The sequence below is a fragment of the Triticum dicoccoides genome, chromosome 7A, assembly GCF_002162155.2.
Source record: "Triticum dicoccoides isolate Atlit2015 ecotype Zavitan chromosome 7A, WEW_v2.0, whole genome shotgun sequence".
Taxonomy (NCBI): Eukaryota; Viridiplantae; Streptophyta; class Magnoliopsida; order Poales; family Poaceae; genus Triticum; species Triticum dicoccoides.
Genome location: NC_041392.1, coordinates 525,991,055 through 526,009,138, shown reverse-complemented (window position 1 = coordinate 526,009,138; position 18,084 = coordinate 525,991,055). Strand labels below are relative to the sequence as shown.

Genomic DNA, 18,084 nt, shown 5'->3' with positions numbered 1-18,084 from the left:
AGCAGCAGGTTGGTGCGATATCGAGTTGTGGAGCACGAAAGCACTCGCAGCAGGTCGGGCTGCACATGGATGCGCGTACTTACGAAAACGGTCTCTAGTGGCGGTGGCGGCCAGCGCGGAGACGCGTGCCCAGCCCATCCAAATTGCGTTTGTATCCATCTGAGCCAGTACAGAGCTAGGTACTAGTACGTACACAGCGGTACGCCTGGACCGATTTGTACTCCCTCCGGTCACTAGTAAGCATGCACGTGCAACACACGTCTTAAACATAAACCACGTGAGATTCACATAATATAAAAAAATAATTGTTTTTAAAAATATAAATCAAATGGATACGCAATGTTTGATGTCGCTCAAATTGTATTTTCAAAAGTGAGACACAATAGTGGTTATGTTGCTTCATAGAGTAATAGCAGGAAATTATTCTCACTTAAATAAATTATTTATTAATGCGGTAATATAGACTTGTAGTGTAGTCTTCTCTTTGAGTGTAGCCAGAAAAAAAATATAAACTGACTTACGGTGCAATCATATTGTTCAACATGCTTAATTCTTGAATCTTATTTTATTCTACTAATCTGCGTAGCAAAATATATACTTGTACTAATTTGGCTAAAATTATATATATTTTTTGGTTGTGTGGATTGCCAAAATTATATAGCCACCTACTCTGGATAATAGGAAATAGAAGATGATATGTGACTACAACGACTTCTATATAAAATAAAGATGATTTACAAGAACTAATTGAAATGTAAAAGGGCTAAAAGAAATCCAATAATTATCATGACAGAAAGTATTTATCCGGTTTTGTATGTGTTTATGCGTTGGAAACGGTACTAATTACAATGCTGTAAGGCGCTCTGTGAGTACAGAAACTGAAATGAGTTAGGAAGAAAAATAAAGATGGAAGGAACAGTATTCCAGAGTATTTGTCAAGGTTAACCTTATCAAGCTTTCAGGTCAGCTTGTAAATTACAAAAAACATGATGAATCCTCAAATAAGAAAGAGCCAACAATTTGGAACATGCTACAAAACTGGTGAAGATAGAAAGCATTCATCCTCTTTTTCCTTGTCGTAAGGGGTAGCTTCAGCATACATTTGTAATAGTGTAATAGCTGATCCGGAAAAAGTTATTCATTATTATTATTGGAGGAAAGAGGCGCGCAGACAAAGAAAAATAGGCGGTGCAAATAAGGCCTTAAACAGTATGTCTTCAAGTTTGTTGACTGCAGATATGTTGGAACATTTGAAACTGCACAAGTATATAAGAATAAATATATGTGGCAAAATAGCGGTATATGGTTTCTCTGTCATGAAACAAAATAAATCCAACTGACGTGCATGATGGCGGCAGGAGGCTCGCGATTAGCTTCCTAATAGGATGGATGCGTCCGAGATAAGTTTTTTAATATGATGGATTTGTCTGAGATTAGTTTCCTAATAGGATAGATGCACTCTGATTTAGTTTCCTAGAATATGATGCACCCGTGATTATTAGTTTCCTAATTTCCCAGGCGTGGAGTTTCATATTTTCCTCCACGGTGGAGTACGGTCAGTCAATGTAAATTGCTAAGTGCACACAGAAAATAGTTTAGGTTAAGACTAACCATTAGATTGATTTTAGTGGGTCTAATCGTGCGGTGGTATTGAATCTGTGTACGCTTTGTGGGGTGTGCTTAAAGAAGTTCTTGTTTGATTGTTTAATAGTAGTATAGATTTTTACTCTGCACATTGAATTTGCTGAAAGTCAAACTTTGTTAAGTTTGACCAAATTTATATTAGAAATTATTAGCATCTATAGTATCTAATAAATATAATATGAAAATTTATTCCAAGATGAATCTAATGATATTGATGTTGTTATGTGAATGTCTATAATTTTTTATATAAACTTGGTCAAAGTTGGATGAGATTAATTTCGGACAAACCTAATATGCAGCGTAAAAATGACCGGAGGGAGTACTACTACTACGGTGCAATCAAGCATTCAAGCCCGGACAGATTTGTTCATCGGCCCTGTTTGGATCTATGAGTTAGAGTTAGTTTGTGCTAGTTTGGATTTAAAGCTCTAAAACATTCAAACATGAAGGCTTGTTTGAGTTAATTACATCTAACCCATCCAAAAAAACTATTCAATCAAGAGGTGCTAATTGGAGCTAGTAACTCTAACCTCTAACGTACTGCTCACATACCGAAGCAAAGACCACTCACGTACTGCTCAGAGCAAAAGCCGGTGAAACCCAGAGCCAAGGCGCCGCTTTTCGCCATGTTCCAAACCTTCGCACACCACACGCAAAGACGGAAGGAAAGCGAGGGCAAAGCGACGATGCCCCCGGTCGCGCTCCGCCTTTGTTCCCCAAAGCAGAGGACCGACCCTACCCTACCCCCCGTAGCCGCTCCATCGCCGGTGCTGGACGCCACGCGCACCGTGGTGCGCCGCGCACAGAGGCAGCCTCTCAAGGCCACCATGCACTCTCGTCAACCGGCCAATCACCCAGCGCAGTGCGCCTCAAATCACGTTACGTGCGTTCAGATTATTGGCACAGTGCTCAGACGATCACGACGACCGGCAGCCCAGCCGAGCGCTATAAGTACACTGTTCTCCAGTGTCTCTCTCTGCCACTGAGCTCGACCGCATCCGTCACTGAAGCCGCTCTACGACTGAGTGTGCACTGCTTTGTCGTGGTAGCTGAGTTGTTGAGAGGACCGGGATGGGATTCTTGTTGGCCGCCAGGAGCTACGTCGCTGCTGCTGCCCTCCTCTGTGTGGTTCTTCCATGCCACGCGAAGCTCTCGCCCAGGTTCTACGCCAGGACGTGCCCCAACGTGGAGGCCATCGTGCGGTCGGTGATGGCGCCGGCCGTCGCCGCGGAGCCGCGGATGGGCGCGTCCATCATTCGGCTCTTCTTCCACGACTGCTTCGTCAACGTGAGCCCGTCGCATTTCTCCTCGGCTCCACCTCGCTGGCTAGCTAGCTCCCTGAGCTTGACTGACGCGTGCGTATGTTTGTTTGCGCAGGGATGTGACGCGTCGATCCTCCTGGACGACACGCCGGCCTTCACCGGCGAGAAGAACGCCGGCGCGAACGCCAACTCCGTCCGCGGGTACGAGGTGATCGACGCCATCAAGGCGCGCGTCGAGGCGGCCTGCAAGGCCACCGTCTCCTGCGCCGACATCGTCGCGCTGGCAGCTCGCGACGCCGTCAACCTGGTGAGCGAGCGCACGTCCCGGTCCGCCGGCGGCGCACCTTACATCACAGCTCGCCATTGTGTCGCTAACGCGAAGTGACGTGCGCGGCATGCATGCAGCTCAGGGGCCCGACGTGGAACGTGCCGCTGGGCCGGAAGGACTCGCGCACGGCGACGCAGAGCGCCGCCAACGCGAACCTCCCGGGGCCCGGCGCCAGCGCCGCGTCGCTCGTGTTGGCGTTCGCGGCCAAGGGGCTCTCGGCGCGCGAGATGACGGCGCTCTCCGGCGCGCACACCGTGGGGCGGGCGCGCTGCGCCCTCTACCGCGGCCGCATCTACGGGGAGCCCAACATCAACGCCACCTTCGCGGCGGCGCGGCGGCAGACGTGCCCGCAGGCCGGCGGGGACGGCAACCTCGCGCCGTTCGACGACCGGACGCCCGACGCGTTCGACAACGCCTACTACGCGAACCTGGTGGCGCGGCGCGGGCTGCTGCACTCGGACCAGGAGCTGTTCAACGGCGGGTCGCAGGACGCGCTGGTGAGGAAGTACAGCGGCAACGGCAAGATATTCGCCGGCGACTTCGCCAAGGCCATGGTCAAGATGGGGGGGCTCCTGCCGGCCGCCGGGACGCCCACGGAGGTCAGGTTGAACTGCAGGAGGGTTAACTAGGGATGGTTAACGATTGCCTGTCATCACACACAATTTATTATATTGTGTATAGTTAGTCTTCTTCAGCAAAATGAATTGCGCAGTGCATACACTTTTTCTGACTGAAACAGAGGAGAAGACGCTACTAAAACAAAGCATGTCGAAGGATACGCCTGTCAAAAGTGAAAACGCGTACCTTGGTGCTCCAGCAATTTGTGTGGGTAGCTGCCCTGGTTATCACTTGTCGGTGAGCTCGCACTAGTGGCAGAGGGCACTGCATTGCCTGCGGATGAGAGTCTGTCGTCAACCTTTGCTAATGAGCAGCACCTGCAAGAGTTCTACTAGTAGTACCTTTCTTGAGCTACCTTTGCACGTTTCCTTGGGCACGTAGCTTCTTCAGGTAATGAGTGCTGTAAAACCGTTTTCCCCGTAAAACAGAAAGTATTGCGAAAAGTTTTGACTGTGTCAAAGCGCCCCCGGTTTTTATCCCACCCCCGAATAGTCTATTCAGAATTTGAATGGACTAAAAGCTTGTAGCACACGAGCTAATGTACAAAGTTAACCACTGATTTCCGCTCGCCAAGCTTAACGAGCTTTTTCCGTGAAGAGAACCTAACGAGACTAACAGACAAGCTAATGAGTTTCATGAGCATTCATTAAACTCGTTAGTACCACACAACACATATCATTGTTTTAAAGCGTCAATGTTTGTATGGCATCTCAAGTTCATAACCCATCAATTTAATTCAATGAACCAAATATGAGACAGCAAACTAGCGCACCCCATCATGTAGTCAGAATCCTCCTTCCTAAAAATCATACCCACACTCTCGAAAGCTCAAGATTGAGAGGGCATTCCTTTGGCCCGGTTCGGATAAGAGGACCGTGCGAAGTGCAAGGTCAACTAGAAGGTGGCTTGCCGTCCTACGGAGTACCGCGGCCTCCAAGTTCTCAACATTGAAAATTTTGTCCGTGCATTAGGGCTAAGATGGTCATGGTATGAATGGAAGAAGCCAAACAAATTATGGGTGGGACTTGATAACCCATACAATGGCGCCAAAACATCTTTATGGGATTCCCTATGGCTACTTGGGCGGACGCCAAGGATATTGCTCCACAAATTTTTGAGGCCTCGAGCAGAGATAATTGGAAAGTACGGGAGGCTCTCAACGGGAATGCTTGGATACTTAAGACTAATCATGACACTGTCATCTTCGGTGCCCACATCCGCGAATTCTTCACCTTTGGATGCTTGTGCGCGACTTTCATCTTGATGAGCAAACCGAGATGAAACTGTTTGAAAGCATTAGAACGATGGGATCTACTCGGCAGCCACTACATATAGGGCTCAATTGCTGGGATTGATGCTCTCCCCATGGACTTTATGGTTTTAAAAGTTTGGGCCCCTCCCAAAGTTAAATTCTTCGCATGGTTGGCTCTTCAAGATCGGATTTGGGCCGCGACCGGTTGGAGAAGCGCGGTTGAGAGGATTGAGGCATTTGCCCCTTTGCAAAACTGAACAGGAAACGGGCCCACACCTCTCATCCTATGATACGATTCAAGTGGTGTTGAGACGATTTTTGGGTTGGCCTGATCTTTCACCACACGCCAACTGTTGTACTAGTAGAAGCAATCTTGCAGGAAAAAGAAAACACAATGGATCTTGTTGGAATCGGAAGAGATTGTGGATGTGTACGTGGAGGAGACTAGTAGCATACTAGATGGATGAATGGATTGTAGAGATGAATAGCGGCTGGAAGATGTACGTGGTAGTAGTAGTACTAGTATAGATTCAGGGGATTAAGCTAATACCTATTAGCAGCGGCGATGACAATGAAGTAATTAGCAGATGGATAATAAGCACTAGTAGAAGTATATGGAGAAGAACAGGAAGCTAGATCGACCCTTGTAGATCAAGAATCAAACCGAGACTTGCGCCTTGACGATCGACGTCGCCCAAACACATGCAATGATCAAACCCTGATTAGGGAACGCATGGGCACAGATACGCGGGCATCGCTAGATGCATGTTCTGAGTATTTTTGCCAAAACTAAAACCTAACTTTTACATGGCCATATGACCTTTTTTTATAGGTGCATGCAGGCAACTTGGGCTAAGCCCGACTCACATCACGACATGGACGGGGCTCAACGAAAATACAAGAAAACACTCAACAGGATAAAAAACACACACCATAATAAAACTAGGAGACCTTCACGTAAGCTTGTTTTTCTGGCTAAACTTGCAGTAGTTGTTTGGGGTTCTAAAGCAAGGCTCCACTTCATCCGAAGGGATTAAATTAGCTGGCATCTCTTCAATTACAACCCTGGTGATACTTGGATCCCTGAATATTGGCTTTTGCATGCCTTGGTTAGTACGTGAGCAAGGTAGGGAGCCTAATATACCTCTTTGATTTGTTGAATGTGACACCCTCCTTTGACGTAGAGCCGGAACCACATACTTCTGCATCGTTTTTCCATAGCCAGCCTCTGGCCTAGAAAATATTTTACTTGGCAGTAATGGAGGAACCACAAGAGTACTTGCGGTGTCCGTATCATCCTCTCCCCCTTCAAGCAAAACGGTCCTCCGTTTCGGTGCACTCTTCAAAATCTCCTTGTTTTCAAACACATGATCACTCTTTATTGCATTGTTACCCATGGGCTGCAACACACGTCTGATGCCAACATCTCGAAACACATAAGTGTTGGATCTCCCCTCATGTATAGCATGGTGATCATATTGCCACGGTCGACCCAATAGCAACTGACACACATCCATTAGCACAACATCGCAAATCACCTCATCATAATATGTGCCAATATTGAACTTTACACGTACCTTGTGAGTCACCTTCAGATGTCCGGAGTTGTACAACCACTCAATGCAATGTGGCTGCGGATGTGGCCATGTCTTCAATCCTAAAGCATCCACCACACGCTTGCTTATGATGTTGGTGTAGCTCCCTCCATCAATAATCAACTTGCAATACTTGTTGTTGATTCGACATTGTGACTGAAAAATTTTCCACCGCTGTCCCGAGCTTGGAATTTGATCCTCTTTAGCTCGTTGCACCATGATGCATGGCAGATCACATGCTAGGATTAGATTCACTTTCCCCTTCCTTGGGCTCATCAGACTCTGGGGCGGTTTTGTCTTTGGAAACATATCCATCATTAACAAGGAGCACTCTCTTATTGTTCGGACAATCAATGCGTCTGTGTCCCCTACCTCCACATCTGTAACACACAATCTCACTAGTACGCATAGCAGACTGCGCACTTGAATCAGCCCTTGAAGCCACTTTGCTCGCGGCCATAGATTCTTTGCTCATCTCCTTGTGATCGGTAGCAGCTGACCTATAGGATGAAACTGGCTTGACATTATCATCGTCATGCGAATAGGAACGTCGCCCCTGATGACCCACAAGTATAGGGGATCTATCATAGTCCTTTCGATAAGTAAGAGTGTCGAACCCAACAAGGTGCAGAAGGAAATGATAAGCAGTTTTCAGTAAGATATTCTCTACAAGCACTGAAATTATCGGTAACAGATAGTTTTGTGATAAGGTAATTGGTAACGAGTAACAAGTGTAAATAAAGTGCATAAAGATGGCCCAATACTTTTTGTAGCAAAGGACAAGCCTGGACAAACTCTTATATGAAGGAAAGCGCTCCGGAGGACACATGGGAATTATCGTCAAGCTAGTTTTCATCACGATTATATGATTCGCGTTCGGTACTTTGATAATTTGATATGTGGGTGGACCGGTGCTTGGGTACTGCCCTTACTTGGACAAGCATCCCACTTATGATTAACCCCCATTGCAAGCATCCGCAACTACAACAGAGGTATTAAGGTAAACCTAACCATAGCATGAAACATAATGATCCAAATCAGCCCCTTACGAAGCAACGCATAAACTAGGGTTTAAGCTTCTGTCACTCTAGCAACCCATCATCTACTTATTACTTCCCAATGCATCCCTCTAGGTCCAAACAATGATGAAGTGTCATGTAGTCGACGTTCACATGACACCACTAGAGGGATGCCAACATACATCTCATCAAAATATCGAACGAATACCAAATTCACATGACTACTAATAGTAAGATTCTCCCATGTCCTCAGGAACAAATGTAACTACTCACAAAGCATATTCATGTTCATAATCAGAGGGGTATTAATATGCATAATGGATCTGAACATATAATCTTCCACCAAGTAAACCAACTAGCGTCAACTACAAGGAGTAATCAACACTACTAGCAACCCACAGGTACCAATCTGAGGTTTGGATACAAAGATTGGATACAAGAGATGAACTAGGGTTTGAGATGAGATGGTGCTGGTGAAGATTTTGATGGAGATTGACCCCCTCCCGATGAGAGGATCGTTGGTGATGACGATGGCGACGATTTCCCCCTCCAGGAGGGAAGTGTCCCCGACAGAACAGCTCCGCCAGAGCCCTAGATTGGTTCCGCCAAGGTTCCGTCTCATGGCGGCGGAGTTTCGTCCCGTAAGCTTGCTTATGATTTTTTTTTCGGACGAAAGACTCCATATAGCAGAAGATGGGCATCGGAGGGCCACCAGGGGGCCCAGGCAGGGGGCGCGCCCCCACCCTCGTGGATGGTGGGTGGCCCCCTTTGGTACTTCTTGCGCTCAGTATTTTTTATATATTCTGGAAATAACTTCCGTGAAGTTTCAGGATTTTTGGAGCTGTGCAGAATAGGTCTTTAATATTTGCTCCTTTTCCAGTCCAGAATCCCAGTTGCCGGCATTCTCCCTCTTCATGTAAACCTTGTAAAATAAGAGAGAATAGGCAAAAGTATTGTGACATAATGTGTAATAACAACCCATAATGCAATAAATATCGATATAAAAGCATGATGTAAAATGGACGTATCAGCCCCATGCTGAAATTGGTGCGGCCTTTGGAAACTTGCTTTGCTTTGACCCACTGTTCGGCACGCTCTGCTTGATGAAGAAGCTCTTGCATATCATTATACTGCATCAAATCAACACGATCGCGTATATCCTCATTCAGCCCCTCAAAGAAACGTGTCATTGTTGCATCATCAGACGCATGCACATTAGTTCTGATCATCAGAACTTGCATCCGTTGGTAAGTCATGGCTCCTTGAACAAGACGTCGAAGCTTTGTGTGTTGCTCCTTCTCGAAATAAGCTGGCACAAAGCAAGCACGCATTGTACGCTTCATCTCATGCCACGATTCTGGTCGTGCATCATTGCGGTTGAGTTGATCCCACCAAATTAATGCATAACCTAAAAATTCAAGAGAAGCAAATTGAATCTTCCGCTCCTCGGAGTAACGGTGGTTATAAAAAATCTGCTCCACATGCATCTCCCACTCAAGATACTCCTCAGGACCGGCCTTGCCTGTGAACGAAGGTATAGTATTTTTTATTCTACCAATACCTCCGTCCTCGTCCTCATCGCGGCGCCGCCTTGGTCCATCATCACGGGGACGAGCATCCTGTCGTGGTCCGTGAGCCAAGTCGCCACGAGCATCAGAATCATCCTCGGACTCAGCATCATTATCGTCATTGGCAACGTCCGCGTCATGGACATGTCGAGGTGCTCGCTGCTGCAGGGCATGTTGTGCCCTTGCTGGAGCAGTCGCGCCGTTGCCCTTGCCTCTAGGAGACGGAGGGCTGCCTGCATGGCCTGGAACCCGTCGGTCACTGTCTCGTCGTGGGCCTTCATGCAGTTGTCGAAGTGCTGATATGTAGCCTTGAACATAGCACGGACACCTGGGTCCAGATCGGGACCATATTGCAGCGGCCCGTCATCCTCCTGCACCTCATCCTCGTCACACTTACTTGCGGTTGACATCATGCGCAGTGATAAACCTCGCACTCTCTGATACCAGTGCTACCTCTTGAGCACTGCGTTGGTTTTCCCTTAAAGAGGAAAGGGTGATGCAGTAAAGTAGCATAAGTATTTCCCTCAGTTTTTGAGAAGCAAGGTATCAATCCAGTAGGAGATCACGCTCAAGTCCCACGCACCTACGCAAACAAATAAGAACCTCGCAACCAATGCGATAAAGGGGTTGTCAATCCCTTCACGGTCACTTACGAGAGTGAAATTTGATAGATATGATAATATAATATTTTTGGTATTTTTATGATAAAGAGAAATAAAGATGCAAAGTAAAATAAACGTCAAAAGAAATAACTAAGTGTTGGAAGATTAATATGATGGAAGATAGACCCGGGGGCCATAGGTTTCACTAGTGGCTTCTCTCAAGAGCATAAGTATTACAGTGGGTAAACGAATTACTGTCGAGCAATTGATAGAATTGAGAATAATTATGAGAATATCTAGGTATGATCATGTATATAGGCATCACATCCACGACAAGTAGACCGAAACGATTCTGCATCTACTACTATTACTCCACACATCGACCGCTATCCAGCATGCATCTAGAGTATTAAGTTCATAGAACATAGTAATGCTTTAGGTAAGATGACATGATGTAGAGGGATAAACTCATGCAATATGATATAAACCCCATCTTTTTATCCTCGATGGCAACAATACAATACGTATCGGTTCCCATTCTGTCACTGGGATCGAGCACCGCAAGATTGAACCCAAAGCTAAGCACGTCTACCATTGCAAGAATGATCAATCTAGTAGGCCAAACCAAACTGATAATTCGAAGAGACTTGCAAAGATAAACCAATCATACATAAAAGAATCCAGAGAAGATTCAAATATTGTTCATAGATAAACTGGATCATAAACCCACAATTCATCGGATCTCGACAAACACACTGCAAAAGAAGATTACATCGAATAGATCTCCAAGAAGATCGAGGAGAACTTTGTATTGAGATCCAAAGAGAGAGAAGAAGCCATCTAGATAATAACTATGGACGCGTAGGTCTGAAATAAACTACTCACACATCACCGGAGAAGCCATGGAGTTGATGTAGAGGCCCTCCGTGATCAATGCCCCCTCCGGCGGGGCTCCGGAAAAGGCCCCAAGATGGGATCTCTCGGGTACAGAAGGTTGCGGTGGTGGAATTAGGTTTTCGCGGTGCTCCTGGATGTTTGGGGGTACGTGGATATATATAGGAGGAAGAAGTACGTCGGTGGACCAATGAGGGGCCCACGAGGGTGGAGGGTGCGCCCAGGGAAGGTAGGCGCGCCCCCCTGCCTCGTGCCTTCCTCGATCGTTTCTTGACGCCCACTCCAAGTCTCCTGGATCACGTTTGTTGAGAAAATCACGTTCATGAAGGTTTCATTCCGTTTGGACATCGTTTGATATTCCTTTTCTGCGAAACCCTAAAATAAAGCCCATTAACATCCAAAATAGATAATATAATAGCAATTTGGGCTCGGCCTCCGGTTAGTAGGTTAGTCCCAAAAATGATATAAAAGTGTAAAATAAAGCCCATTAACATCCAAAATAGATAATATAATAGCATGGAGCAATCAATAATTATAGATACGTTGGAGACGTATCAAGCATCCCCAATCTTAAGTCCTGCTCGTCCTCGAGTAGGTAAATGATAAAAGAAGAATTTTTGATGTGGAATGCTTTCTAACATATTTCTCAATGTATTTTTTCTTTATTGTGGCATGAATGTTCAGATCCGAAAGATTTAAGATAAAAGTTTAATATTGACATAAAAATAATAATACTTCAAGCATACTAACTAAGCAATCATGTCTTCTCAAAATAACATGGCCAAAGAAAGTTATCCCTACAAAGTCATATAGTCTGGCTATGCTCTATCTTCACCACACAAAATATTTAAATCATGCACAACCCCGATGACAAGCCAAGCAATTGTTTCATACTTTTGATGTTCTCAAACTTTTTCAATCTTCACGCAATATATGAGCGTGAGCCATGGATATAGCACCATATGTGGAATAGAATGGTGGATGTGGAGAAGACAAAAAGGAGAAGATAGTCTCACATCAACTAGGCGTATCAATGGGCTATGGAGATGCCCATTAATAGATATTAATGTGAGTTAGTAGGGATTGACATGCAACGGATGCACTAGAGCTATAAGTGTATGAAATCTCAACAAAAGAAACTAAGTGGGTGTGCATCCAACTTGCTTGCTCATGAAGACCTAGGGCATTTTGAGGAAGCCCATCCTTGGCATATACAAGCCAAGTTCTATAATGAAAAATTCCCACTAGTATATGAAAGTGATATCATAGGAGACTCTCTATCATGAAGATCATGGTGCTACTTTGAAGCACAAGTGTGGAAAAAGGATAGTAGCATTGTCCCTTCTCTCTTTTTCTCTCAATTTTTTTGGGCCTTCTTTTTTTTGGCCTCTTTTTTTCGTCCGGAGTCTCATCCCGACTTGTGGGGGAATCATAGTCTCCATCATCCTTTCCTCACTTGGGACAATGCTCTAATAATGTTGACCATCACACTTTATTTACTTACAACTCAAGAATTACAACTCAATACTTAGAACAAAATATGACTCTATGTGAATGCCTCCGGCGGTGTACCGGGATGTGCAATGATGCATGAGTGACATGTATGAAGAATTATGAACGGTGGCTTTGCCACAAATACGATGTCAACTACATGATCATGCAAGCAATATGACAATGATGAAGCGTGTCATAATAATGGAACGATGGAAAGTTGCATGGCAATATATCTCGGAATGGCTATGGAAATGCCATAATAGGTAGGTATGGTGGCTGTTTTGAGGAAGGTATATGGTGGTTGTATGATACCGGCGAAAAGTGCGCGATATTAGAGAGGCTAGCAATGGTGGAAGGGCGAGAGTGCGTATAATCCATGGACTCAACATTAGTCATAAAGAACTCACATACTTATTGCAAAAATCTATTAGTTATCAAAACAAAGTATTACGCGCATGCTCCTAGGGGGATAGATTGGTAGGAAAAGACCATCGCTTGTCCCCGACCGCCATTCATAAGGAAGACAATCAATAAATAAATCATGCTCCGACTTCATCACATAACAGTTCACCATATGTGCATGCTACGGGAATCACAAACTTCAACACAAGTATTTCTCAAATTCACAACTACTCAACTAGCATGACTCTAATATCACCATCTCCATATATCAAAACAATTATAAAGTATCAAACTTCTCCTAGTATTCAATGCACTTCTATGAAAGCTTTTATATTAAAGCAAATTTCCATGTTATTCTAAAGGACTCTCAAAACAATATAAGTGAAGCATGAGAGATCAATTATTTCTATAAAATAAAACCACCGCCGTGCTCTAAAAGATATAAGTGAAGCACTGGAGCAAAAACTATATAGCTCAAAAGATATAAGTGAAGCACATAGATTATTCTAATAAATTTCAAATCATGCGAGTCTCTCTCAAAAGGTGTGTACATCAAGGATTATTGTGGTAAACTAAAAATAAAAGACTCAAATCATACAAGACGCTCCAAGCAAAACACATATCATGTGGTGAATAAAAATATAGCTCCAAGTAAAGTTACCGATAGACGAAGACGAAAGAGGGGATGCCTTCCGGGGCATCCCCAAGCTTAGGCTTTTTGGTGTCCTTGAGTTTTACCTTGGGGTGCCATGGGAATCCCCAAGCTTAGGCTTTTTCCACTCTTTGTTCCATAATCCATCAAATATTTACCCAAAACTTGAAAACTTTACAACACAAAACTCAAAATAGAAAATATCATGAGCTCCGTTAGCGAAAGAAAACAAAACACCACTTCAAGGTACTGTAATGAACTCATTATTTATTTATATTGGTGTTAAACCTACTGTATTCCAACTTCTATATGGTTTATAAACTCTTTTACTAGCCATAGATTCATCAAAATAAGCGAACAACACACAAAAAACAGAATCTATCAAAAACAGAATAGTCTGTAGTAATCTGTAGCTAACACAACTTCTGGAACCCCAAAAATTCTAAAATAAATTTTTGTACATGAGGAATTTATCTGTTAATCATATTCAAAAATAATTAAATAAATATCACTTTCCAAATAAAAATGGCAGCAATCTCGCGAGCTCTAAAGTTTCTGTTTTTACAGCAAGATCAAAAAGACTTTCCTCAAGTCTTCCCAACGGTTCTACTTGGCACAGACACTAATTAAACACAAAAAATGCAACCAAAACAGGGGCTAGGTAAATTATTTATTATTAAACAGGAGCATAAATCAAGGAATAAAAATAAAATTGGGTTGCCTCCCAACAAGCGCTATCGTTTAACGCCCCTAGCTAGGCATAAAAGCGAAGATAGATCTAGGTATTGCCATCTTTGGTAGGCAATCCATAAGTGGCTCTCATAATAGATTCATATGGTAATTTAAATTTATTTATAGGGAAGTGTTCCATGCCTTTCTTTAATGGAAATTGGAATTTAATATTCCCTTCCTTCATATCAATAACTGCACCAATCGTTCTAAGGAAAGGTCTACCAAGAATAATAGGACATGAAGGATAGCAATCTATATCAAGAACAATGAAATATACGGGCACATAGTTCCTATTTGCAACAATAATAACATCATTAATTCTTACCATAGGTTTCTTAATAGTGGAATCCGCAAGGTGCAAGTTTAAAGAGCAATCATCAAAATCACGGAAACCTAGCAAATCACACAAAGTTTTTGGAATCATGGAAACACTAGCACCCAAATCACACAAAGCATAACACTCATGATCTTTAATTTTAATTTTTATTGTAGGTTCCCACTCATCATAAAGTTTTCTAGGGATAGAAACTTCCAACTCAAGTTTTTCTTCATAAGATTGCATCAAAGCATCAACGATATGTTTAGTGAAAGCTTTATTTTGACTATAAGCATGAGTAGAATTTAGCACGGATTGCAACAAGGAAATACAATCTATCAAAGAGAAATTATCATAAATAAATTCCTTGAAATCCAAAATAGTGGGTTCATTGCTATTTAAAGTTTTAACCTCTTCAATCCCACTTTTAACAATTTTTGCATCAAGATCTAAAAATTCCGAATTTTTGGAACGCCTTCTAGGTAAAGGTGGCTCATCTTCAGTCCCATCATTATCAAGATTCATATTGCAAAACAAGGATTTAATAGGGGACACATCAATAACTTTTAGATCTTCATCATTATTATCATGAAAACTAGAAGAACACGCTTTCACAAAGCAATCTTTCTTAGCATGCATCCTAGCGGTTCTTTCTTTGCACTCCTCAATGGAAATTCTCATGGCTTTGAGAGACTCATTGATATCATGCTTAGGTGGAATAGATCTAAGTTTCAAAGAATCAACATCAAGAGAAATTATATCACGTTCCTAGCCAACTCATCAATCTTAAGCAATTTTTCTTCAATCAAAGCATTGAAATTCTTTTGTGAACTAATAAATTATATAATATTAGATTCAAAATCAGAGTGTATCTTATTATAATTTCCATAAGAATTTTTGTAGGAATTACCATAATTATTAGAGGAATTACTAGGAAACGTCCTAGGATTAAAATTACCTCTATAGCGTTATTACCAAAATTGTTCGTACCAGCAAAATTCACATCCATAGATTCATTATTATTCTCAATCAAAGTAGACAAAGGCATATCACTAGGATCAGTAGGAGCACTCTTATTAGCAAACAATTTCATAAGTTCATCCATCTTTCCACTCAAAACATTAATCTCTTCTATTGCATGCACTTTTTTACTGGTAGATCTTTCGGTATGCCAAAACAACAACAACAACAAAAACAACAAAGCCTTTAGTCCCAAACAAGTTGGGGTAGGCTAGAGGTGAAACCCATAAGATCTCGCAACCAACTCATGGCTCTGGCACATGGATAGCAAGCTTCCACGCACCCCTGTCCATAGCTAGATCTTTCGGTATGCCATTGAGAATAATTAACCATAATATTGTCTAGGAGTTTAGTAGCTTCTCCTAAAGTGATTTCCATAAAAGTGCCTCCCGCGGTCGAATCTAAAAGATTTCTAGAAGCAAAATTCAATCCGGCATAAATTTTTTGTATAATCATCCAAAGATTCAAACCATGTGTAGGGCAATTACGTATCATTAACTTCATCCTCTCCCAAGCTTGTGCAACATGTTCATGATCAAGTTGCTTAAAATTCATAATATCGTTTCTAAGAGAGATGATCTTAGCGGGAGGAAAATACTTAGAGATAAAAGCATCTTTGCGCTTATTCCATGAATCAATACTATTTTTAGGCAAAGACGAAAACCAAGCTTTAGCACGATCTCTAGGCAAAAACGAAAATAGCTTAAGTTTAACAATATCATTATCCACATATTTCTTATTTTGCATATCACACAAATCAACAAAGTTGTTTAGATGGGTAGCGGCATCTTCACTAGGAAGGCCAGAAAACGGATCTTTCATGATAAGATTCAGCAAAGCAGTATTAATTTCACAAGATTCAGCATCGGTAAGAGGAGCAATCGGAGTGCTAATAAAATCATTACTATTGGTATTGGCAAAGTCACACAATTTGGTATTATATTGAGCCATCGTGACAAGCGAGCAATCCAACACACAAGCAAACAAGAAACAGGCAAAAAATCAAATAGAAAAAGAGAAGGGGAACAAAAAAAGAGAGCAAATAAAACGGCAAGGGTGAAGTGGGGGAGAGGAAAATGAGAGGCAAATGGAAAATAATGTAATGCGGAGGATAAGAGTTGTGATGGGTACTTGGTATGTCTTGACTTGGCGTAGATCTCCCCGGCAACGGCGCCAGAAATCCTTCTTGCTACCTCTTGAGCATTGCGTTGGTTTTCCCTTGAAGAGGAAAGGGTGATGCAGTAAAGTAGCGTAGGTATTTCCCTCAGTTTTTGAGAACCAAGGTATCAATCCAGTAGGATATCACGCTCGAGTCCCACGCACCTACACAAACAAATAATAACCTCGCAACCAACGCGATAAAGGGGTTGTCAATCCCTTCACGGTCACTTACGAGAGTGAAATCTGATAGATATGATAAGATAATATTTTTGGTATTTTTATGATAAAGAGAAATAAAGCTGCAAAGTAAAATAGACGGCAAAAGAAATAACTAAGTATTGGAAGATTAATATGATGGAAGATAGACCCGGGGGCCATAGGTTTCACTAGTGGCTTCTCTCAAGAGCATAAGTATTACGGTGGGTACACGAATTACTGTCGAGCAATTGATAGAATTGAGAATAATTATGAGAATATCTAGGTATGATCATGTATATAGGCATCACGTCCACGACAAGTAGACCGAAACGATTCTGCATCTACTACTATTACTCCACACATCGACCGCTATCCAGCATGCATCTAGAGTATTAAGTTCATAGAACATAGTAATGCTTTAAGTAAGATGACATGATGTAGAGGGATAAACTCATGCAATATGATATAAACCCCATCTTTTTATCCTCGATGGCAACAATACAATACGTGTCGGTTCCCTTTCTGTCACTGGGATCGAGCACCGCAAGATTGAACCCAAAGCTAAGCACTTCTCCCATTGCAACAAAGATCAATCTAGTAGGCCAAACCAAACTGATAATTCGAAGAGACTTGCAAAGATAAACCAATCACACATAAAAGAATTCAGATAAGATTCAAATATTGTTCATAGATAAACTGGATCATAAACCAACAATTCATCGGATCTCGACAAACACACCGCAAAAGAAGATTACATCGAATAGATCTCCAAGAAGATCGAGGAGAACTTTGTATTGAGATCCAAAGAGAGAGAAGAAGCCATCTAGCTAATAACTATGGACCCGTAGGTCTGAAATAAACTACTCACGCATCACCGGAGAGGCCATGGAGTTGATGTAGAGGCCCTCCGTGATCAATGCCCCCTCCGGCGGGGCTCCGGAAAAGGCCCCAAGATGGGATCTCTTGGGTACAGAAGGTTGCGCCGGTGGAATTAGGTTTTCGTGGTGCTCCTGGATGTTTTGGGGGTACGTGGATATATATAGGAGGAAGAAGTACGTCGGTGGAGCAACAAGGGGCCCACGAGGGTGGAGGGTGCGCCAAGGGAAGGTAGGCGCGCCCCTGCCTCGTGCCTTCTTCGATCATTTCTTGCTGCCCACTCCAAGTCTCGTGGATCACGTTTGTTGAGAAAATCACGTTCCCGAAGGTTTCATTCCGTTTGGACTCCACTTGATATTCCTTTTCTGCGAAACCCTAAAATAGGCTAAAAACAGCAATTTGGGCTGGGCCTCCAGTTAGTAGGTTAGTCCCAAAAATGATATAAAAGTGT

General features: G+C 43.0%; 1 protein-coding gene across 1 annotated transcript; it reads left to right on the top strand.

Moving 5' to 3' along the window:
* The first annotated feature begins 2,637 nt into the window (after positions 1-2,637).
* Positions 2,638-4,291, top strand: LOC119327798 (peroxidase P7-like). The gene is made up of 3 exons (XM_037600886.1): positions 2,638-2,931; positions 3,022-3,213; positions 3,312-4,291. The coding sequence occupies exons 1-3, from the start codon at positions 2,716-2,718 to the stop codon at positions 3,861-3,863; spliced, it is 960 nt and encodes a 319-aa protein (XP_037456783.1). The 5' UTR covers positions 2,638-2,715; the 3' UTR covers positions 3,864-4,291.
* Positions 4,292-18,084: the final 13,793 nt, after the last annotated feature.

Excerpts from the sequence above, each read along its gene's own strand:
- LOC119327798 (XM_037600886.1), top strand. The coding sequence starts at position 2,716 with ATGGGATTCTTGTTGGCCGCCAGGAGCTACGTCGCTGCTGCTGCCCTC. Across the intron at positions 2,932-3,021 it reads TCCACGACTGCTTCGTCAAC|GGATGTGACGCGTCGATCCT; the intron begins GTGAGCCCGTCG and ends TTGTTTGCGCAG. Across the intron at positions 3,214-3,311 it reads CTCGCGACGCCGTCAACCTG|CTCAGGGGCCCGACGTGGAA; the intron begins GTGAGCGAGCGC and ends GCATGCATGCAG.